Source organism: Vidua macroura, chromosome Z (assembly GCF_024509145.1).
Source record: "Vidua macroura isolate BioBank_ID:100142 chromosome Z, ASM2450914v1, whole genome shotgun sequence".
NCBI classification, from domain to species: Eukaryota; Metazoa; Chordata; class Aves; order Passeriformes; family Viduidae; genus Vidua; species Vidua macroura.
In genome coordinates, this window is record NC_071611.1 from 82,603,729 (window position 1) to 82,627,722 (window position 23,994).

General features: G+C 49.6%; 2 protein-coding genes across 4 annotated transcripts; one reads left to right on the forward strand and one right to left on the reverse strand.

The window, feature by feature from the left end:
• Positions 1-465: 465 nt before the first annotated feature.
• On the reverse strand, positions 466-7,823 carry AK6 (adenylate kinase 6). Its single transcript, XM_054002556.1, has 5 exons — positions 7,739-7,823; positions 6,586-6,678; positions 5,957-6,015; positions 2,014-2,159; positions 466-1,268 (listed from the first exon to the last, which is right to left on the reverse strand). The coding sequence occupies exons 1-5, from the start codon at positions 7,764-7,766 to the stop codon at positions 1,079-1,081; spliced, it is 516 nt and encodes a 171-aa protein (XP_053858531.1). The 5' UTR covers positions 7,767-7,823; the 3' UTR covers positions 466-1,078.
• Positions 7,824-7,942: 119 nt separating this feature from the next.
• On the forward strand, positions 7,943-22,835 carry RAD17 (RAD17 checkpoint clamp loader component). 3 transcript variants are annotated; one of them, XM_054002526.1, is made up of 16 exons: positions 7,943-8,151; positions 10,871-11,116; positions 11,679-11,762; positions 12,465-12,621; positions 13,103-13,239; positions 14,346-14,398; positions 14,490-14,615; positions 14,703-14,772; positions 15,374-15,482; positions 17,552-17,749; positions 18,197-18,282; positions 18,535-18,681; positions 19,102-19,248; positions 19,958-20,078; positions 21,291-21,348; positions 22,393-22,835. In XM_054002526.1, the coding sequence occupies exons 1-16, from the start codon at positions 8,119-8,121 to the stop codon at positions 22,583-22,585; spliced, it is 1,965 nt and encodes a 654-aa protein (XP_053858501.1). In that variant the 5' UTR covers positions 7,943-8,118; the 3' UTR covers positions 22,586-22,835. The 3 variants fall into 3 exon arrangements, with proteins under 3 accessions (XP_053858501.1, XP_053858502.1, XP_053858503.1); XM_054002527.1 differs by having other exon boundaries at positions 17,552-17,692; XM_054002528.1 differs by lacking the exons at positions 7,943-8,151; positions 10,871-11,116; positions 11,679-11,762 and having other exon boundaries at positions 12,540-12,621; positions 13,090-13,239.
• Positions 22,836-23,994: the final 1,159 nt, after the last annotated feature.

The window sequence follows — 23,994 nt, forward strand, 5'->3', positions numbered from 1 at the left end:
TAGTTGAATTAACACAGGGTGAAAAGGTAGAATTTTGGGGTTTTTAGAATGGGGTTGAGGGGGTACAAGATGGAGGGATTTGGGCGTGTCCTGGCCTTCTTCTCCTTCTCCTTGCCCTCCATGTCTTGCTGTGCTGGTGACACTTTTCTATTGGTTTAACTGTCCAACATCAATGACAGACATTGGCACGTTATTGTAACCACAGCACACGGAGTTTTTGGTATAAAATGTGAACACTGCCCTGAGGGCAGACAGAATGCCATGGCCGAGCTGCTGGACAGAGCTCAGCAGGTCAGAGAAAGAATGTTCTAGAGAAGAGAAAAGAAACAACCTTGAGAAGCCGACCCTGTGCATTCAGACTCGTGCATTTGGCTGCAGGGCTGGGAGAAGAACAAGGAGTTTTACACTCTTGGGGTCACCTCGACACACAGACCCCGAGAGGACAGGAGATGGGGAAGACAGAGAAAAAAGGAAAAAAATAAAGTTTATTGTTCAACACCCCAGACCGGTGCTCACATAGCCGGTTTCGTTACACATGAAGGAATCTCCAAAGCTCAATGCAATCATTTAAAAACAACTCTCACATCACTTCTTTTCCCTCCAAAGCAAAGGACCCACCTTACCCTGCTCCAAATCCTCTCACTCTGCATTATCCTCACATGCCCAAGGCCACAGTGGAGCACAGCAAGTTTTAGTCCCACAACTCAGCATCAAACCAACTCCTTGCCAGGACACTGTTCCACACTCTGGAAATCAAAAGTGCCTCAACTGCCACCTGTTATCGGGATTTTACAGTTTTCTCACAGGGAATTCACGGCTTGGCTTTAACTGTAAGGTCTAAAGAATTCTCAGTTACTGAGCACTGCTCACTGCCATCCTTTCAGTCACTTGTCTCAGCCCTGCTGTGGCCTCTGGGGTGCTGTCACAAACCCTCACTACCTGCCTGCTCTGACCCTTCTTCTACTCCCCAGCCAGTTACAGCAAAATCCACGTTCACCTGCAGCACAGCAATTACCAACACCCTTCATTGCACCCTCCCTCCCAGGAAGAGACCCAGCAGGTACTGTTTCACCAAAAGTCAGTTGTTGTCCTTCATCCATTGCTCAATCCACTGCACAATCTGATCCAAATTTCTCTCCAGGTCCTCTGGGGTGTTGCTGGGTAGCTGGTGTACAATCTCCTTTTTATAGGACAGCACAGCTTCCTCATACAGAGTCTGAAAAATTTCACACTGAATGTTGTCCTGCAGCTTCTTGCCCGTGTAGCCCCTGGAGAAAGAGCACCAAGAGACAGCGTGAGGCACAGAGCAGGGCTCAGGAGGCGTTCTTGGGGTCAGGGCAGTCCCACAGTGTCGGAGCCCAGCACATCCCTCAGGCTGCCCTGGCTGGCTCCAGACCCTGGCAGGGGGCTCGGGGACCTTGGCACCAAGTCAAAAACACCTGTGGCTTTGATTTTAGCCTGTGGGAAAAACTGCCAAATCTGTATGAGGAATTACAGCCAAAAGGGTTTGAGTAGTGTAATAGGGGAATTGATACAGGGTGGAAAAGCAGAATTTTGGGGTTTTTAGAATGTGATTCATGGGTACAAGATGGAGGAATCTGGTGTGTCCTGGCCTTCTTTCCTTTCTCCTTGCCCTCCATGCCCTGGTGTGATGGTGACACTTTTCTGTTGGTTTAAGGCAGAGATTCACTGTCTAACATGGGTGGTGGGCATTGGCACAGATCTGTAAACATCCCACACGTAATTTTGAGTTTATCATGTGGGAGCAGCCCGAGGCAGAGGCAGGCTGCCATGGCTTCTGTACCAGGCAGAGCTCGGCAGGTCAGAGAGAGAATGTTACAGACAAGGAGAAATAAACAGCCTTGAGAACTCGGCCTCACACACTCCTGACCTCTTCTTTGGCTGCCGGGCTGGGGCACTTTGACATGCTGGGGTCTCAGCAGCTGACCCTGAGAGCAGAGCAGCACCCAGAGAGCAGAGCAGAGCAGAGCAGCCCTGCCCTGGAGGACACACCTGCTCTCCAGGCGCTGGTACAGGCAGGAGCTGTCGGTGCGCAGCACGAACACGACGTGGAACCAGCGCTCGGGGAAGAAGTCGCAGCCGTGGTAATCCACAATCACCCCGCCCTCGCTCATCCTGGCCTCCAGCTCATCCACCACCTGCACGGGGACACACGGGGCTCACCTGGTGCTGCGCACACACAGAGGGGCTCACCTGCCCGCAGAGCCACACAGGGGCTCAGCTGGTGCTGCCCAGACAGAGAGAGAGAGGCTCACCTGCACTGCACACACAGAGAGGGGCTCACCTGCACACACACAGACACACAGACACACAAACACACACACACAGCTCACCTGCACACACACACACACACACACACACACATACACCTCACCTGCACACACACACACACACAGAGCTCACCTGCACACACACACACACACACACACACAGAGGGCTCACCTGCACACACACACACACACAGAGCTCACCTGCACACACACACACACACACACACACACACAGAGCTCACCTGCACACACACACACACACACACAGAGCTCACCTGCACACACACACACACACACACACAGAGCTCACCTGCACACACACAGACACACAGACACACAGACACACAAACACACACAGCTCACCTGCACACACACACACACACACACAGAGCTCACCTGCACACACACACACACACACACACACAGCTCACCTGCACACACACACACACACACACACACAGAGCTCACCTGCACACACCCACACACACACACAGCTCACCTGCACACACACACACACACAGACACACAAACACACACAGCTCACCTGCACACACACACACACACACACACAGAGCTCACCTGCACACACACACACACACACACACAGAGGGCTCACCTGCACACACACACACACACACACACACAGAGCTCACCTGCACACACACACACACACAGAGCTCACCTGCACACACACACACACACACACACACACACACAGAGCTCACCTGCACACACACACACACACAGAGCTCACCTGCACACACACACACACACACACACACACACACAGAGCTCACCTGCACACACACACACACACACACACACACATACACCTCACCTGCACACACACACACACACACACACACAGCTCACCTGCACACACACACACACACACACACACAGCTCACCTGCACACACACACACACACACACACACAGAGCTCACCTGCACACACACACACAGCTCACCTGCACACACACACACACACACACAGCTCACCTGCACACACACACACACACAGAGCTCACCTGCGCACACACACACACACACACAGAGCTCACCTGCACACACACACACACACACACACACAGAGCTCACCTGCACACACACACACACACACACACAGGGCTCACCTGCACACACACAGACACACAGACACACAGAGCTCACCTGCACACACACACACACACACACACACAGAGCTCACCTGCACACACACACACACACACACAGAGCTCACCTGCACACACACACACACACACACACACACACACACAGAGCTCACCTGCACACACACACACACACACACACACACACACAGGGCTCACCTGCACACACACACACACACACACACACAGAGCTCACCTGCACACACACACACACACACACACAGAGCTCACCTGCACACACACACACACACACACAGACACAGCTCACCTGCACACACACACACACACACACACACACACAGAGCTCACCTGCACACACACACACACACACACACACACACAGAGCTCACCTGCACACACACACACACACACACACACACAGAGCTCACCTGCACACACACACACACACACACACACACACACACAGAGCTCACCTGCACACACACACACACACACACACACACAGAGCTCACCTGCACACACACACACACACACACACACAGAGCTCACCTGCACACACACACACACACACACACACACACACAGAGCTCACCTGCACACACACACACACACACACACACAGGGCTCACCTGCACACACACACACACACACACACACACAGAGAGCTCACCTGCACACACACACACACACACACACACACACAGAGCTCACCTGCACACACACACACACACACACACACACAGAGCTCACCTGCACACACACACACACACACACACACAGAGCTCACCTGCACACACACACACACACACACAGACACAGCTCACCTGCACACACACACACACACACACAGAGCTCACCTGCACACACACACACACAGACACACACACACAGGGCTCACCTGCACACACACACACACACACACACACAGAGCTCACCTGCACACACACACACACACACACAGACACAGCTCACCTGCACACACACACACACACACACACACACAGAGCTCACCTGCACACACACACACACAGACACACACACACAGGGCTCACCTGCACACACACACACACACACACACACAGAGCTCACCTGCACACACACACACACACACACACAGAGCTCACCTGCACACACACACACACACACACAGACACAGCTCACCTGCACACACACACACACACACACACACACAGAGCTCACCTGCACACACACACACACAGAGCTCACCTGCACACACACACACACAGAGCTCACCTGCACACACACACACACACACACACACACAGAGCTCACCTGCACACACACACACACACACACAGACACAGCTCACCTGCACACACACACACACACACACACACACAGAGCTCACCTGCACACACACAGACACACAGACACACAGACACACAAACACACACAGCTCACCTGCACACACACACACACACACACACACACACACAGGGCTCACCTGCACACACACACACACACACACACACAGAGCTCACCTGCACACACACACACACACACACACACACAGCTCACCTGCACACACACACACACACACACACAGACACAGAGCTCACCTGCACACACACACACACACACACACACACAGAGCTCACCTGCACATACACACACACACACACACACACACACAGAGGGCTCACCTGCACACACACACACACACACACACACACACAGAGCTCACCTGCACACACACACACACACACACACACACAGAGCTCACCTGCACACACACACACACACACACACAGACACAGAGCTCACCTGCACACACACACACACACACACACACACACACACAGAGCTCACCTGCACACACACACACACACACACACACACAGAGCTCACCTGCACACACACACACACACACACACACACAGAGCTCACCTGCACACACACACACACACACACACACACACACACAGAGCTCACCTGCACACACACACACACACACACACACAGAGCTCACCTGCACACACACACACACACACACACACAGAGCTCACCTGCACACACACACACACACACACACAGAGCTCACCTGCACACACACACACACACACACACACAGAGCTCACCTGCACACACACACACACACACACACACAGAGCTCACCTGCACACACACACACACACACACACACAGAGCTCACCTGCACACACACACACACACACACACACACACAGAGCTCACCTGCACACACACACAGACACACACACACACACACACAGAGCTCACCTGCACACACACACACACACACACACACAGAGCTCACCTGCACACACACACACACACACACACACAGAGCTCACCTGCACACACACACACACACACACACACAGACACAGAGCTCACCTGCACACACACACACACACACAGAGCTCACCTGCACACACACACGCACACACACAGAGCTCACGTGCACACACACACACACACACACACAGAGGGCTCACCTGGTGCAGCACAGGCAGAAGCCAGAGGCTCCCCTGCACTGCAGAGCCCAGCACTCACCCTGTCCTCATCCAGGATGGGGCAGTCGTACTCCTCGTCGAAGCCCTCGTACAGCTGTCCTGCAGCACAGGGAATTCCAGGTGTTTGCTGGGCACCAGGACCCATTGGCATTTCTGCTTCTGCCCCGGGAGGTGGCAGCCAAAGGCAGAGCCCGGGGCAGGGAGCCCTTGGTTTACAAACCCACGGGAGGGTATGTTTGTAGTTTATTTATCACTTAGCACCACGTATGCTGCTAGAGGCACGGCTGGCGAGGTAAAAATTCACCCAATTCACAGAACCACGGGCTGGTTTGGGCTGGAAGGGACCTCAGAGCCCACCCAGTGCCACACCTCCACTGCCCCACGTGCTCCAGCCTGGCCTTGGGCACTGCCAGGGATCCAGGGGCAGCCACAGCTGCTCTGGCAACTCCAGCCCAGCCAGGAATTCCCAATCTCCCACCCAGCCCTGCCCTCTGGCACTGGGAGCCATTCCCTGGCTCCTGTCCCTCCACCCCTTGTCCCCAGCCCCTCTCCTGGCCCTGGAATGGCTCTGAGCTCTGCCTGGAGCCTTCTCCTGCCCCGGGCAGGTGTGCAGGGGCTCCCAGTGCCCGAGGCAGCCCAGCAGAGCCCGTGCCTGCTGTGGCACAGCACCTTCCTTGGCCAGGTCGCCCACGTTGACGTAGCTGAGCCCAGCTCTAGAGGCCAGCTCCTTTCCCAGCGTGGTTTTCCCGACTCCCGGCGTGCCTGGAGAAGGAACACGCAGCCAGAGGTAAGGGGGGAGCCCCTGCCAGTGACCTGGAACCCGCGACAGCCCACATCGGAGAGCTCGTGGGGCGGAAAGGGGCAGAAGGGACAAGGAGAAACGGGCGAGCGAGACGGCGGGAGGGGCAGGGAGCTCGGCCTGTGCGCCGGAACCTCGCTCACGACCGCACGGAGATCTCCTCTCGCCGGAACCCCCCGGGCCAAGGAGGAGCCGCGGAGCCACCGCGGGCCGCGACCCCACGGCCCAGAGCAGCGAGCCTGCCGCCCGCGGCTGGACCGGCCCGGGCCGGGACCCGCAGCACCCGGGGCTGCGACGGGACCCCGGGCCCCGGCCCGCTGCCCCCGGGGCTCCCGGTTCCCCCCGCTGTCCCCCTGCCCCGCTCTGCCGCCCGGTGCCCCGCTGTCCCCGCTGTCCCGCTGCCCCTGTTCCCTGCTGTCCCGGTTCCCCGGTGCCCCTGTTCCCCGGTGCCCCTGTTCCCCGCTGTCCCGGTGCCCCTGTTCCCCGGTGCCCCGCTGCCCCTGTTCCCCGCTGTCCCGGTGTCCCGGTGCCCCTGTTCCCCGCTGTCCCGGTGTCCCGGTGCCCCTGTTCCCCGCTGTCCCGGTGCCCCTGTTCCCCGCTGTCCCGGTGCCCCTGTTCCCCGCTGTCCCGCTGTCCCTGTTCCCCGCTGTCCCGGTGTCCCGGTGCCCCTGTTCCCCGCTGTCCCGGTGTCCCGGTGTCCCTGTTCCCCGCTGTCCCGCTGTCCCTGTTCCCCGCTGTCCCGGTGCCCCTGTTCCCCGCTGTCCCGGTGTCCCGGTGTCCCTGTTCCCCGCTGTCCCGGTGTCCCTGTTCCCCGCTGTCCCGGTGCCCCTGTTCCCCGCTGTCCCGCTGTCCCCGCTGCCCCGCTGTCCCGCTGTCCCTGTTCCTCGGTGTCCCGGTGCCCCTGTTCCCCGCTGTCCCGGTGCCCCTGTTCCCCGCTGTCCCGGTGTCCCGCTGCCCCTGTTCCCCGCTGTCCCGGTGCCCCTGTTCCCCGCTGTCCCGCTGTCCCGGTGCCCCGGTGCCCACCGGTGATCAGCACGTTCGGCCGCCTCATGGCCGCCGCCCGTCGCCTTGGAGACACGTGCGCGGGGGCCTCCGCCGCCCGCCCGCGCGCGCCGATGGCGTCACCGCGCCGCCCGGCGCGGAGCGGGCAGCTAAGAGCCGGCGGAGGGGAAGGACCCCGCGGCGCGGTGCGAGGGGACGCGGCCGGGCCGGGAGCGGAGCGCCGGGAGCCGCCCGGGAGCCCCGGGCCCCGCCGCTCCGGGGCGAGACACACGGGCGCTCTGCCTCCCCCCGGAGCACCGAGCCACCCCGAGCCCCGGGGCACCAGGTCCCCTGGCGCTGGGTCTCGGGCTGGGCCCGGCGGGGGCAGCGGGGGCCGCAGGCCGAGGCTCCCCCGGCCCGGGATGTCCGGCAGCGGCCCGGGAAGGCCGGCGGAGGTGCGTGTGGGGCCGGGGCCCTCGGCGGCGCGGTGGTTCCTCCGCGGGCTCTGTGCTGGCCGTCTGTCCTTTTCCCGGGGCGGTTGTTGCGGTTTTTGCGGAGCGGGAGATTGCGTTTGGTGGCGCTGCGCGGGGCAGGGACGCCCCCCGCGTTCACGGGGGTGTTGAGCGGGGCTGAAATTGGGCCCAGCGCAGCGCGGGTGGCGCTGACGGGGCACGGAGCGAGCGGCACGCACGGCGCGTCAGAGCTCCCGCTGCAGGTGCAGGAGAGACCCCCCCCCCCCCAAAAAAAAAAACCTGCGGAAAACGCCCAGCCCCGGCTGTGCCGGCCCCTCCCGAGGGCGCTGGGTGCAGCCGGGTCGGCCCCAGCCCCGGAGCTGGTCAGCGGGACGGGACAGGGCTGCACAGACCCGCTGAGCCTCGCACAGCCTCGTGCTGCTGCTGGGCACGAAGTGAGCGCGCAGGAGCTCGGTAAGCTCAAAGGAGAAAAAAAGAGTTTTATTCTAGAGAGTTTTATTATATAGAATTCCAGAGGTGACCGTGGGTTGGAGGATGGAATGGCCACCTCTCCAGCCACACTGGTACAAAGATCAGTCAATCATTTCTCTCCACCCACAGAGAAATATTCTAAACTATTCTGTTTACACACGAAACTCTTCTATTTATACATGAAATTGTGTGGGAACTCTGACTCTCAAATATGTAAACGTTATCAGGAGGCTGAGGAAGTTTCATGAGGCCTTTAAAACTTTCAAAAGAACTATAAAAGGAAACTGAACGCTGTTAAAAATCAGGGCAACAGGCAGCCAGGTAGCATTTGGTAATGATTAGACAGAGAGATCTGAACCAGAATTATTCCATGCACAGAGCAGGCGCCATAACCACTGCTCCAGTGCACGGGAACGTGAACATCCTTATTTGAGCAGTGGGAATGTGAAGGGAAGGCTGGCCTTTAGTTCTTCCTCGGACTCTGTGTGAGGAAGCTGTGCTGTCCTATAAAAAGGAGATTGTACACCAGCTACCCAGCAACACCCCAGAGGACCTGGAGAGAAATTTGGATCAGATTGTGCAGTGGATTGAGCAATGGATGAAGGACAACAACTGACTTTTGGTGAAACAGTACCTGCTGGGTCTCTTCCTGGGAGGGAGGGTGCAATGAAGGGTGTTGGTAATTGCTGTGCTGCAGGTGAACGTGGATTTTGCTGTAACTGGCTGGGGAGTAGAAGAAGGGTCAGAGCAGGCAGGTAGTGAGGGTTTGTGACAGCACCCCAGAGGCCACAGCAGGGCTGAGACAAGTGACTGAAAGGATGGCAGTGAGCAGTGCTCAGTAACTGAGAATTCTTTAGACCTTACAGTTAAAGCCAAGCCGTGAATTCCCTGTGAGAAAACTGTGGAACGGTGGCGGTCGAGTTGTTTTCCAGCCATGAAGGTTCTGTGACTCCTGGAGCTGAAGTGGTTGTGTGAAGGCTGCAGGAGCAGAGCAGAGGCTGGTGTTACTCGCCCAGGCTGTGTGCACCTGGCTCAGCCTGGAGCACTGAGATCTCATCATCCCCCTGCAGGAGGAATCCCCGCAGCCCCCAGGAAGGGAAATGTCAGGAGACACTGCTGTTAAAATCTGGGACGGGGCTTTGCTAGCCTGCAGCGCTGCCCTGTGGGTCAGATGTGCCCAGGCTGGGCCAGCTCAGCAGCTCTGCAGAAGCTCTCAGTGGTGTCACTTGGTTGTTCCTTTCTCTGGGGATTTTCCAGCTCTGACACAGCTTCAGCTCCCTCTGAGGATGTGGAACTTTGGGATGGAGGAGTCAGGCTGGTTTCAGCATTATTCACCCCAAAAGCAGCACGACCCCCCCTCCTTCATTTCCCACTGGGGGCTTTGCAAACAGGGCCTTGCTGGAGTGGCAGAGCCTCTCAGTGTCCTGCCAGCCCTCTGCTCTGCTGCTTTAGGGTTTCCCAGCCCTTTTGGGGCTGCAGTGTCTGCTCTGTCCCTCACGTGTTCACCCAGCAGCGTTGGCAGCCAGCCTGCTGCCCCACACCGAGGGGCTGCCCCTGTGGCGTTACCGGGGCTGAGTCTGCTGCCCTGGCCCAGGGCATAAATATAAATAATATATTTGTTCCTCCAATCCAGAATCAAGTCCAGTGCTGCTCGGCACTGCTCCTGCTCCTGGCACGGGCTCTGCTTCAGCCCAGAGCAGCAAACACTGCCCGATTTTACTGCGCTGCCTCAGGAACTTCCTCTGCCAAATGTTTCTAACCTTTATGCACAAATGGTTGCGTGGTAAATATTTTTTAAAAGCGGGGGGGAAAGTGCCACATACTGAAGACTACACAGAGACAGCGTGAACATTACCATCACATAAAAGTGGTCTGAGTAAGCTGCTTTTTCATTATTTTTTAATTCTTTGGATATGTGTTTGTGGAGTTCTCAGCTTGTTCTGATTTGCCAGTTTGCTGCAGAATACTCCTGGCACAATGATACAATACAGCTTTTTCTTTTCATCACAGAACCCCAGACCAGTTGTAGTTGGAAGGAGCAAAGCCCACCCAGAGCCACCCAGGCATGGCAGGGACACCTCCCACTGTCCCGGGCTGCTCCAAGCCCAGTGTCCAGCGTGGCCTGGGGCAGTGTACACTTGACAAACATGTCCCATTTTCTAGGGATAGCTGTGCCCAGCTGAGGGGAGGAGGGCGCTGCCCTGCTGCCCAGAGGTTTGTGTTTCTGCAGGTGGCGGAGTGGCTGGCACAGACCTTTGATGACTTCTTTGGGAGCACGGGCCTCGGCCCCTGCGCAGCTGCCGTGAGGCCGCTGAGAGGCGGCTCTGGCAGAGGCCGTGGGCAGAAGCAGAGAGCCCCGAGCCCCGTGGCAGAGAAGAGCAGAGCCACAGCTGCTGCCAGGAAAAGAGCCGCGCCCGGCCGGAGCCAGGCCCAGGAGGAGCTGCCGTGGGTGGAGAGACACAGACCTGAAACCCAGGTGTGTGTCTGCTGCAGAGCTGGCACCATGGGACGAGCTGTGCCTCTGTCCGTAGCCTCGCACCACACCCTGCTCCACAAAGCACAGGGGTTATTAAACAGCAGGAGATGTTGTTTCCTGTCAGTCCTCTTGTGAACTCTCAAACCTGTTGCTGAATTCCACACGTATCTGCTATCCCAAGCGCTGGGCAAACCCAGCTGTGTGGGATCTGCAGAAGTTACAAAAACCTCTGCGGTATTAGAGTAAAAAAAGTAAAAGGGAATAGCTCCAGCAATAGCCACGATGTATCCTGACACAGACAAGATTGTAGTGTTACCACTTAAAGAATAATAAATAGCTCGTTATTTCCTGACTACAAAGAGTGGAAGACTGATTGTTTGGGGAAACAGGATGAGGTGATCATCCTTAACTGTGGCACTGCTTCTGCAGAGCACACACGTAACTGGAACACACACCAGCATGTCTGTTGATATTTCATCCAGCATTTATCCTGTTCTTTAATTTCGTCATCGGAAACCAAGAGTTTAATATTTAACTTTCACGTATTTTAACCTTGTTTCAGAACGACCTTGCTGTGCAAAAGAAGAAAGTTGAGGAAGTTGAAACCTGGTTAAAAACGCACATATTTCAGAGGCAGCCAAAGCAGGTAAACTTGCTAAATTCTGTAACTGGAGGCATCAAACCATGCAAATGAGCTAGATGCAATTTCAAGTTCAGAGAGAAGCCTCAGCTGAGGGAGCTAGTGACTGTGTGTCTTGTGCATTGTAAAAAATACTCTAAGAACATAGGTTAGAGCTTGTACATTTATTCTGGGCTTATGCTCCTAATAGGTGGATTCTGATTTTGCTCAGAAATACTGTTTTATGGCATCCAGTTGTAAATCACAACTCTTCAGTAAGTGCTCGAAGCTGCATTTTACCTCTGCCAGGTTAATTTTTAAGTCTCGTGACAACTTCCCAGTTGCACTGAGCTGGTGTAAGGATGGTGAGGATGCTTTTAATCTCAGTGTTGATAAGAGGCATTCTTAAACACAAATTGCCAGCCTTGCCTGGCAATTTTGGTGTTTTCCAGAGCTGGTTCTTCAGGTGAGTGTCTGTTGTGTTGGCAGTGAGATGCATTTTATTTACCAGAGGCATTGGGAGCAGAGTAAGGCTCTCAGAGTCCTGGCCTGGTTCTCTCTGAGTACTCAGCAGGTGAATTAACAGCACAGAATGTGTGATGGGGTTTCACTGGGAGAGAGGATCATTACCGGAGAAACTACAGGAAGAGTTCAACCAGCATCCATCCTTAGCCAACTGTCAGTCTTCATTTATCACATCTGTGATTATGTTTTGTATCTCGGTGTCAGGGTGGCCCTATCTTGCTGCTGACTGGCCCTCCTGGCTGTGGAAAAACTGCAACTCTCCAAATTCTGGCCAGAGATCTTGGCCTTCAGGTGCAAGAATGGACCAATCCACTCTCTTTAGACTTCACAAAGGAAGACTTGAGAAACATGTTTGGCCATGGTAAGTTTGTTGGGGATTTTTCTTTTTATCTCTTTCCCCTTCCAGTTACTTTTGTGGGTTTTCTGTCTTGTACTTTTGCTTCGTTTCTGTCTGTCACTTATGAAATCACATCCACATCCATGTAAGTCCATTCCTTAGTGTTTAGCAATGCTCCTTCTGTTGCTTTTATCTGGAAAGGGATTTAGGTTTTTTTTCAGTGTTTAGTCAAAAATAATTGACCATTCAAATCAGTATGGAGAGCTCTGTAATAGCCTGGATATAATTTGAACCAAATAAATTAAAACAGGTAAGTGTTTTTGTCTGGGTCCTCAGTTGAATTACAGCCCTTTAAAAATTCTCCTGTGTTTGTCACATGTTTGCCAAAGGGCTTGTTCAGTGCTGGTGTCAGAAATCAGCACGGGTGGGTATTAGTTTGTGTGGGTATTTATATTTTACTTGGTATAATATAGAATACATATTTTTAATTAGTTTTCTTTTTCAGACTCAAATTTTCATACGTTTCCGAGTCAGGCCCAAACAGCTCTCTTTCAAGATTTTCTATTAAGAGCAAATAAGTATAACAAACTTCAGATGCTTGGGGAGTCCTCAGAAAATGATAAAAAGCTTATTCTTATTGAAGTAAGTGAAAACTTGTGAAATGTTGTGTTTAAAACAGTACCTTTTTGTTGTAATACTGGCATGCTGACTACCTTCAGATACTGGATTTGTGTTTCCCAAAGTTAGTCTGCTTTACTGCAGATGAGATCTTCATTATTTTTTGTGTCTCTGCAGCAGTCTAGAGCCACGTCCTACCTGTAGTTAGTTATGCCACAGAAGCAAGTAGTGAGGCAGAAATGGGAGGCTGGTGTGAGCACAGAAACACATAACAGAGTATCAGAAAGCAGATCAATATTGAGGAGTCATTCCCACGTCTCTGGATGATTTAACTTCTAGAAATATGTATGTGTATAAACAAGGAGAGTGGAAAGCACACCACTATTCCTGTTCTTTAATGGTGCAGGAGAGTGTAGGGGACACATGGGAATGAGCACAAGCAGGAGCAGTTGAAATTTAGCACTTTCTCCCTGGTTTTACGCAGGTGGAGTTGTTTAGGGCACAGGTGTGGACTGAGGGTTTGTGAGCAGGTACAGGAAAAGGCTCTATTTGTACTTGTGTAGAAGTGTGTTTCAATAGCAATTTCTTTCTGAACTTTGCAATTCTTTTCCCCAGATAAAATTTTAGAAATTGGTAGTCAGGTTGTCTGTAAACTTTCAAGACCAAAACAGACAGAAATTCTGGCAGGGTAATGTGATGTGCCATAGAATTCAGGAAGCAGATTCTCATGAGACTTGACTTTATTAAATCACCTTCCTGTGAGGTCCTGTGACACCTCACATGGGTGTCCTGCCCTCTTCCCCAAGGGAGCTGCTTCCTGGAGTGTTTGTCCTCCAGGTGAAACTCTTGTTCACAGGCAGTGTGATCACCCCAGGCCGTGTCTTAGGGAGCTGAGACAGCGAGAAAGCATTTCTTTGTAGATGATCCTTTTCCTTATTGAGACAGACTGTGCTTTGGGCTTGTTTCCCCCTGCTGCTCCTCTGTCCAGTGTCAGCTGTGTTTGAACGTAGCTGACAGCAAGCAAACCAGCAGTTAAAAATGCGTGGCAGTGGAGTGTGCCATGACAGTCAGTCTGTGCAGGACACTGTTCACCTCTGAGTGTCATGACAGCAGCTCTTTGTTTTGGACAGGACATTCCTAACCAATTCTACCGAGATCCTGGCAGCCTACATGAAATCCTCAGGTCAGTGGCAAATAAGTTGTTAATTATGAGCTTCAGCGACTTGCCAAGCTGGAGTTTGGTACTCATTGCATTTTGTTGTTCTGCTATGCAGGAGTTTTGTTCGTAGGAGTAGGTGCCCCCTGGTCTTTATTATCTCAGATAACTTCAGTGGAGACAGCAACCAGAGGTCACTCTTCCCCGCTGAAATTGTAGAGGAGTTGTGTATATTCAATATTAGGTGAGATGTTCTACCTCAATAAAACATGGTTCAAATAACTGAGAGGTTATAAACTAATTAATTTTTTTTTTTTATGGAATTCAACAGTTTCAAGCCTGTTGCACCGACAAATATGATGAAAGTTCTTAATCGAATAGCTGCAGCAGAAGCCAGTATGGTAAGTTGTCAAAGCTCGTAACTTCTGTGCAGGGCTAGGACCATATAGAAGTATATTGGTTTTGTTACTGTATTTGGTCTTTGACACTTCTCCCAAAAGGGAAAAACGTTTTCCCCAGGGCAACAGAAAGCAAGGAACAGGCTGGACAGATACCTTGTTTTTAAGATTACTTTCACTTGATCTGTGGTCCAAGTCTACAAAGTTGCTTCTGAAAATTACTCTGGTTATTACAGTAACTAAAGAAGTTAAACAAATAATAGGAAGAGATACAATCTTTCATGTAGCCAGCAAGGCCAGAAGAGGTCATGAACCTGCATCTTTTATTGCTCCTGAACTGTTTTGATTACGAGCAATGTCATATGGAGTGACACCTTGCAAAGAGTTATGTGCATTTTTCTCTTTAATATTGCTATATAAATTGTGACAGTGTACCTAAACAAATTAACATTTTTAAAGGTCATAGTATGCTGTGGTTTGAGCACATGGTGGACACTCATGTGTCTGTTCATGGTGTGTGTCAGAGGTGGGTTCCCAGAGCCATGTTCAGATACCCTTTTTCCTGTTCTTCTATTGCTTTGAATATTGCTGTTTTTCCTTGTAGAACAGAGAGAATTACACCCTTGACAGAACTTCTCTGGAGCTGCTTTGCAGAGGTTGTTCAGGGGACATAAGAAGTGCAATAAACAGCCTTCAGTTTTCCTCTACAAAAGGTACAAATTATGGTTTTGTTAGGTGAAGTGATATTTTCACCATTTCTGCTTGAAAACGTGTTCTGTTCACAGCTGCAGCACAGGTGGGCGAGTTGCAAAAACATTGTGGACACGCTTCTGTGGAGCAGGAATAAACACAGGGTGTGTGGGGGCGTGAGCGGGGCTCAGCTCTTGCAGGCTGGGCTTAAACCACGACACGTGTGCATGTGCTGATGTAATTTGATGAAATACCCTCTTTTCTTCCCGGTATCTTTGCTATTTGTGTTTGCTGTTCAGAGTTTCTATGATGCAGCCTTAGCTTGAAAGGGATACTTTCACTGCTCGGATTTTGCATTTCCCAAACTGCTTATTTTATGAGCATTTTACAAGTCAGTAGTTGTTAAGGAGCTGGTGTATGTGAGTTGCATTTTTAAAAGCAGTACTCTGGCGTGTGTTGTTCATTGTCAGGACTGTGAAATGGTGGCATCATTTACATTAAACTTAGGCCTAAGGAAACAGACTCGCCAGTTGTCTTCTGCTGTATGTGGTAGAGCTAGTAATGGTATTGTTTCTGTCACACATTTTTCTCCTCCCATTTGCTTTGCAAATTGCAAATGTGCTCATGGAATACAAGATTAAAGGTAGTTTACAGCCCATTTTTTAAGAGGGAGTGTTTACTTTGAGTTTTAGGGTATATTGAAATTAGCTGGGCAGTGTGTTATGTTACACAAAGCAGAGAGTAAAGTTTCTACATTTAACTTGCAGATGTTGAAGGTCAATTATTCTGCTGATGTCTTCAGGTGTAACAGGCTTGGATTGGTCTGTGTGAAACAGAAAAACAGAGGATGGCTCTCAGTGGGCTGATTATGCCATTAGTATGAGTGAATATTAGATTGATGGTATCTGAGAAAAACATGCAGTATCTCACTGCTGGACACATCCTCCAGAAAATCTAAATAATGTTAAAATAACCAGTTTGTGTCATTTTTAATAAGTTACATTGGAAATGTGAGACCATGATAGTTAGAGCTGGGGAGAAAACAAAGGCGTATGATTTCAGAGCTTTGGTGTGTGGACTGCTGGAGTCACAGCACACTGAGCATTCTCCTCTCACATTTTCCCTAACACTGGGAAGGAGTTTGAACAGAACATCTGTAGTTGTGCAGGTATTTCAGTGAGGTGAGTGACTGGCAGCCAGTGATAATGTGCAAGTCTGGGAGATATCCCATCTCCTTGCTGGTCTCCTGAGCATGCAGGATTTGTTTTTAATCCTGTAACGTATGTTTCTTCATGTGTGTATCTATGTAAGCACCATGGATACATTCCTTCTGTAACACTGTTAATGGGTAAAACAGATCCATGGCAATTGTGGGAGAAAAGAAAAATAAATACCTAAAGGATAATTTGTCTTAGCTCAGTAAGGAACATTTAAATGCCACAAAATGAAATTGTGGGTGAAAATTTTCAAGTTTATTAACTAAGAGTAGTATAAGAGTTTTATTATTAAGTATTTTACTTAATTATTACTTATTATTGATTACTTATTATTAATAATTACTTTATTATTATTATGTATTTGATGAAGCTCAGAACTTCATGGAAGATAGCAGGCAGTTGGAAGAATCACCTAAATGAAAGGTTTTCTTTGCCATTTTGTATTTCAGGGAGGTTATTGTACAGATAATGCCAGTAGAAGACAAAATTGATAAGTAAACAGGATGTAACTGAAATATAATTTACATATATTTGTACTTGTGCTTCAAAAATGTGAAATACTAAACGTGGTCAAGTGGGGTATGTATCAGAACTGGAAGGGATAAGCCTGAATGCTTTTTTCAAAGACAGCTGTTTATTCAAAAAAGTACTGGGGTACCTCAGCTGTGGCTTAAGGGACAGAAGTGGAATGAAGGTAATGAATGATGCTAATTTAGGTGACTGGGTTGTGTTCCTAATAAATGAGTTTTCTCATAGCCTGTTCTGTTCCCTTTATTAGTACTGTTTGTTCACACAGAACATCAGCAACAGCGTTATAGAAAACTTCTGCAGAATCATGTACTCTGTCTTGATTTTGGTTTTTATTTTATTAATAGGCTGCTCATTGGAGAAAGAATTTTGGTCAAAGAAGAAGAAGAAGTGCTCCACAACAAAATGTGAGGAAGCAGGAGTATCCAAAGTAAGAAAGAAAAGTAAATGCGATACCTCAGAAGACCAGGAGATACAAGCTATTGGTGGCAAGGATGCATCCATTTTTCTTTTCCATGCTCTGGGGAAAATTATTTATTGCAAAAGTAAGAAAACTTTGACTTATTCTCCCTTTCAGTGGGGAAAGCATGTCAGCTGCTACCAGCTGGAGTTGCTAAAGTAAGGCTTTGGATGGGCTCTGTCTGGGATGTTTGGTCAGTAACAACAGCATAAAATCAGGTACATCAGGGTCCCTCCTGCCACTGGCTGTGCACATTTTGGTAGTAATTCCCAATACTGGCTCCAAAACCAACTGAGGAGAAGTAGTGAGGTGAGGGAATACAACAATTATTTTATTAGATTTGTTATATGAAGGTTAATGCAACTAATTGTGTGTTGATTACTGTGTTATATTGACTATAATAATTAAGTACCTGTGCTTGTCCCAGAGCTTTCTGAGAATGGAAAATGCTATCATTTAGCTGCTGGTGGAGCTGACAGTTGCTAGCACCATTTGTGAACGTAGAGGCTGAATCCTGTGCAATCCTTTCCAGGAGAAGCAGTGTCAGAAGCAGAGTGCCCTCAGCTGCCTGCTCACCTGTCCGGACACCACCGGGACACCTTGCTCATTCAGCCTGAGGTACTCGTGCAGCTGGGCCCCGGGGGATTGGTGCAAATCCTCCAGCACATGGGGTTTGTTCCTGGGCTCACTTGGGGTGCCTTCAGTCTGAGCTAGGGAATCACTCATCTGGGAGGGACCCAGCTCCTTGTGTCTGGGCATCGCTGCACAGGCCTTGTGTTCCAGCTCCCTGCCCGGATGTTTCGCAGCTTTTTATACAAGGATCCGTTTCCCTACCCACCTGTAAAGTCCAAATCTGCTTCTTCCTAACAGGAAATTGTGGAGAAATCACATATGTCTGGAAGCATGTTCAATCTATACCTTCACCAGAACTACATGGACTTTTTTTCTGACATAGATGACGTAGTGAGAGCCAGTGAATATTTGAGCACTGCTGATATCCTTTGTAGTAACTGGAGTGTAAGTGTCATCTTTTTATAGGCACACTCTTGTCTTTAAGAACTTTGACATTGAGCCTCTCAACTTTTCACTGCGTTTTTTAAAGTTTGCTGCAGTCTTAGGGTGTGAGGGATTTGAATTGTAAATGAATGCTGAAGCACATCAGCTGCAGAGGAGATGCAGAGCCAATGTTTTGCCCAGCTTCTGTCAGCATTTTATTACAATGGGTTGTAGTGTTTGTAGAATACTCTACATTTGAGTAGAATATCTTTGTACTAAGAAGGAATCAAGCTGTTTCTTTCTTTGTAGCTGCTTTGAATACAAGTTCTGCAGTAATCTGAACTTTAAAATGCTGTGCATGCTGTGCCAGTGCAGTCACTGTGTGTGTTTCGGTGCAGACGAGCTGCCTGGAGCTCACCCAAGGCCCCGTTTCTCCCTCAGGCACGGCTTGTGATGGAGAGCTACAGTGCCTCCGTGGCTACCCGAGGGGTGATCCACTCCAACACCTCCAGAGCCTTTGCCCACCAGCAGGGGGGCATGGGGTTCCGACCCTTACATAAACCCCAGTGGTTTCTGATCAATAAGAAGGTAAATCCTTGCCTTTGTTTTTTTTCTTAATTCCTTTCCCCTTAGGGTGGGACTATTGAGTAGTATAGGTCAAATTAGATCACAGTGCTAAACTTGTCAAATACCCTATTTTGAGATAATCTGGTTGGGTAAAGCACTTGCTAGAAGAGCAGTTTGCATCACTCCTTTAATGTAAAAATAAATTGGAGGCCACTGATAAAGTCTGATGCCTGTGTCCAAGTTGGCATGTTCCTGGGAGAGCCTTAATCCTAAATTATGAGTGAGACGACTGGAGCTGAAGTACTGTTAAGTATTTCTAGGACTGAGTCTGGTTTTGTGCAGTTTGAAGCACTGCTGTATAAGTTTAAGAAATGTCTGCTGTTATGGTTTATCAGAAATACCTTGTTCAGGTGACACAGCAGGTCTTGGCATTTTTTTACATTTGAACTTATATGTTGGCAAAAAGCATTGGCCTGGGTGGGTTGGGAATTCTGTAATAAAGGATTTTTTTTCTTTTTTTTTAATTTTAATGCCCAGTAAAAGGCAAAGTTCAGGGATTGTACCATTTTCAAGACTGGCATGTTAACTGCTTACATTCTCTTAATCTGGCCTCATTTTTCAGTAGCAGGCAGGAGGAAAGTCTGTGTGTTACGAACTTCTACATTCTTAATGTTTTACCAGGTTTTTCACTTGTGTTTCTCCCCCCCCCCCCCCCCCCCAACTCTTACAGTATCAGGAAAATTGCGTTGCTGCAAAATCTCTGTTCTCAAGCTTCTGTTTACCACCTGAGTGCCTTCAGACAGAGCTGCTGCCTTACCTTGCTATGTTAGCAAACCCGATGAGAAACCAAGGTAGGATGGAGCAAGGTACCTCTTGATCTTGGACTCTCCTTGCAGTTGAAACATACTGACAAATTTCATAAGCCAGAAGGTCAATACTGCTTATGCTTTTGCCTCAGCATAAAACATTCTCCTGGCAAATGTTGTGTAGGTGGTGCCCAAAGACACTTCCAGTACCACAGCCAAAATTAAAGCTGCCCTGGTAGGTTGGTCAAACTGTAGTGATTAAGGTGCTCTCTAGACTTAGGGCTTTTATGATATTTGCTGGAGGACTTGATGAGAAGAGTTTTGTAAACCTAGTAGCCAATATTGACTAAATCTTCATTGCTTACTGATGCCTTTCTGAGGAGAGAAAAAAAAGGACTCTGCACAATTCAGTGTGAATCAAGCAAAAGCTGCTTATTGTGCCTCTAAACATAGTTTATACCTGATCTACACAGTCGTGCATTGTTTGATTGGTAGCTCTGCTTTGTCCACGAGGCAAGCACACATCTTTTTCTTAATCTAATTGGTGGATGCTGTAAGCATCATTTTACTGGGCTTGACACCCCTATGTCTGTCAGCAACTTTTCTGCCTCTTCTTTCTTCTTGCAACATCAGCTTTTTTATCTACGAAGATGGCCTCATTCTTTAGGTCCAGAAGGTTGGGCTGGTTCATTTCGTACATGTCCATTTTCCTGTAAATATGGTCCTACACCTTTCCAGTAACAGTGACAGCTCAAAAAGCCTTTCACAGATAAAAGAAGCGAAATTCCAGTTTGCAGTGTGTTAAAAAAAAGTTAAATCTGAGATAATCCATTAGTAAACAGTTCTTGCAGAAAAATTTACTTTGTGTGGTACATAGTGCAAAAATTAGTATTTAGAGAGCTGGGTCACTTGTGCTGTTGTTAATTGTTTCTAACAAAAAGCATCATGTCTTAACTAAGGCCTTGACATCAGGATGAGTGAATTTTGTAGGCTGTGGAATAACAGCACTACATGATAAATACACAGGGGATGAACATCAGGGATTTGGAATTTTGTGTGCAGACCATCTGTAAATATGTTGTGGTAAACTGTAACAGTTTGGGGGAAAAAACATTACATGCATGGTGTTTTGGTATCTAAAATATTTCACATATATACAGGAATACTGGACTAAGGTCATTGTTTATTTTCTAGTATGTTCAGCTGTCTGTTCATTATGATCTACCTAATATGATACTGGTGGTTCTTTGCTCTTAGCTCAGATTGCTTTTATCCAGGACGTGGGGAGGCTGCCACTGAAAAGACATTTTGGGAGGTAAGCTGAACTTCTGCCTGTAGTTAAAGAGTGAGACTGTGTCATATATGAAGGGAGAGAACCCTTTGATTACATAAGTCTGTGATGTGACATTCAAAGACAAGGTATTTTTAAAGGTCTGTTTAGTCTGGAATTAGACAGCTGCACTGATTTAATCTCGTGGAAGTTTTGCCTGTAAGGCTAAACTTTTGTTTAGCCTTACAGAGTAAACCTTTGTTCAGAATGCATGGTTTCTCATCAGGCTAGAGCTGCTGACTGCTGAAATCCCAGGGTTTTTCCCTGTGGGACTGCAGTGGCCTCCTCACGGGCTGGATGTGCAGCCCCAGGGGTGACATGGGTGACAGAGGAGCTCTGCTGTGACTCTTGTGAGCCCTCTGGGTCAGAGACTTCACTTACCCCAGCAGAGCCCCAGTTACACTTCTAGAGCTGTGATGCCTCTGGAATTTAGTGTTCTAATTGGTGTGTTCCTAGCAAAGAATCAAGTTCATCTAAGTAGGACGTAGTTTATTGAGGCATCTGACAGAGCATCCCCTACTTGTCCCCGGTGTTGCTGCTGAGTTTAATGTGAATTTCCAGGCTGTATTTCCAAGAACCACCCTGTTCCCCAGCTGTTGTATTAAAAGCCATTTTGGTTGTTAGGGAGAAAGGCAAGTGTCCCTAAGGGGTGCATTTCTTTGTAATCCCCCTGTTCTGTGCCACAAGGTGTGAAATTTCTCAAATTAATCGTAACTTCCTTGAGCCTTTTAAGTTTCCCTGCAGCACACCTGTGGATACTCACATTTTGTATCTGCACCACTAAGTTTGTGGGGTGTCACAGTGTCTGAGGGGTGCCGTCCTGCTGAAAGCGCTGTCACCCTTGTCCATCTGCTCAGTGTGCAGGAACCGTAGCACAGAGAAATGTAGGTGTTTGCTTCCTCAGGGGCTCCTGCTCGGGAATACGGTGTGCTCCTGGGCAGTCCTGCAGTGCCTCTGCCGGAGGGAACGAGGTTCTGCTGGGGCAGCGGCAGCAGCCGAGCTCAGCCGTGCTGCCCTGGTGCTTTGCAGGCTGCAGCTGGAGGCTCTGGGCGACAAGGACCCCGGGCTGCCGGAGCTGCCCCACGGCGACGGCGACCCCGAGGGGCTCCCCTCCAGCCAGTCCAGCGGGAGCGACCTGCCCGGCAGCCAGCCCCAGCCCGTCGCAGCCCAGGCCCTCCTGGAGGAGGAGGAGTTAAGGATCGAGGAATTCGACAGCGACTGAGACGCCGGGACGCGCCGCGTGCCGCGCCCGTGGCTCCGCCGGTGCTGAGGAGCTGTGCCCAGCTGTGCCCAGCTGTGCCCAGCTGTGCCGGGGGCTGGGAGCCCAGCCCGTGCTGCTGTGAGCATGCAGAGAGCTTCCGAGCCCCGCTCTCAGCTGCAAGCCACTTCCTGCCTCTCCTGAGCCATGACGCTGCCTGAGGGCGGTAACCAGAGAGAAATAAAGGGCTGAAATCAGTTCGAAAGACACCAGAGATTAGCAGTGTCAGTCTTAAATTTATTTGTGTTTTTACACGCTTTAATAGACTTTGCAATTGTGCGGTGTGTTTCCTGAGTACACACTCTGTAAGCTGTCAGCGTTTGGAGGGTTTATTCAAATTCACACTTCTAAAAAAAAAAAAAAAAACTGCTGTTGGGAAGTTTAGCCCTTCTGGAAAGAAGAGGCTGAAATTTACACCTGAAAAGTCACCATACTGATGATGTAAAGAAAACTTCTACTGTATTCCTACTGTTTTGTACTCTGTCTTACAGAAGACATAAATAAGATCTTCATGTCTTTATAAGCGGAACAAATGTTGTACCATGGACTATTTTGTATTCCTCTGGGAAAAAAATTTTCATAACTTTTAGAGGGGAAAAGGCAGCAATTAAGCAGAAGCTGTACTCTGTAGGAAGTTAAACGTGCAGTTTTTCTCCTTGACTTGCAGTCGTGCTGGGGGAAACAATGATCCTGTGTTTGGTAGCTGACACATGATCGAGTGCTGTTGTTAGTGATACCACAGCAGAGAGGAAAAGCAGCTTTGTGTGGTGTTTGTTGGCATTTCTGTATTGCTTACAGCCAGTTTAGTGAGAGAAAACACGTGTTTATCCACCTGACCTTGGATTAGTGCTATTAAAGAGTCTGTACCTGTCCTCTCTCAAGGGACAGGTGTTGTCTTTTCAACTGCAGCTATTGCTTAATTTGGAAGGGAGAAATTTCACTCCTAAGTCTAAAATTCCATTACAGCCACACCCATTACAGCAAATCAGAATGACTTTGGCTGTTAATGACCATCAGCCCTTTTCCTCCTCCCCAGGGTTTGGATGGGCTGTTCCAGGGGTGCCTCCAGCACAAGTAACCAGGCCCAAAATACTGATTTTTATCTTGCAAGCACACCCCCACCCTCCTTTATTGTATCTTTTCAGCTTTCTTTACAATAGCAGCAGGTAACTGCAGCTGCTGTGCTGGCCTTCTCCTTGTTAGGGCAGAATGTTGTTTTGATTTTTAAAAGTGTTAAGTTTTCTTTTATAGTTCTTTTGAAAGTTTTAAAGTTTTTATAAAACTTTTTTAGCTCTCTGATAATGTTAACATATTTCTACTAGAGTTTTCATGCACTGTTTATGTCAACAATGATTGTTTTGCATTCCTCTTTG

Coding starts and splice junctions, on each gene's coding strand:
- RAD17 (XM_054002526.1), top strand. CDS start 8,119: ATGTCCGGCAGCGGCCCGGGAAGGCCGGCGGAG. Junction 8,152..10,870: donor GCCCGGGAAGGCCGGCGGAG/GTGCGTGTGGGG, acceptor GTGTTTCTGCAG/GTGGCGGAGTGGCTGGCACA. Junction 21,349..22,392: donor CTGAAAAGACATTTTGGGAG/GTAAGCTGAACT, acceptor GGTGCTTTGCAG/GCTGCAGCTGGAGGCTCTGG.
- AK6 (XM_054002556.1), bottom strand. CDS start 7,766: ATGAGGCGGCCGAACGTGCTGATCACCG. Junction 2,160..5,956: donor CCATCCTGGATGAGGACAGG/GTGAGTGCTGGG, acceptor GTCCCCGTGCAG/GTGGTGGATGAGCTGGAGGC. Junction 1,269..2,013: donor TACCAGCGCCTGGAGAGCAG/GTGTGTCCTCCA, acceptor CTCTTTCTCCAG/GGGCTACACGGGCAAGAAGC.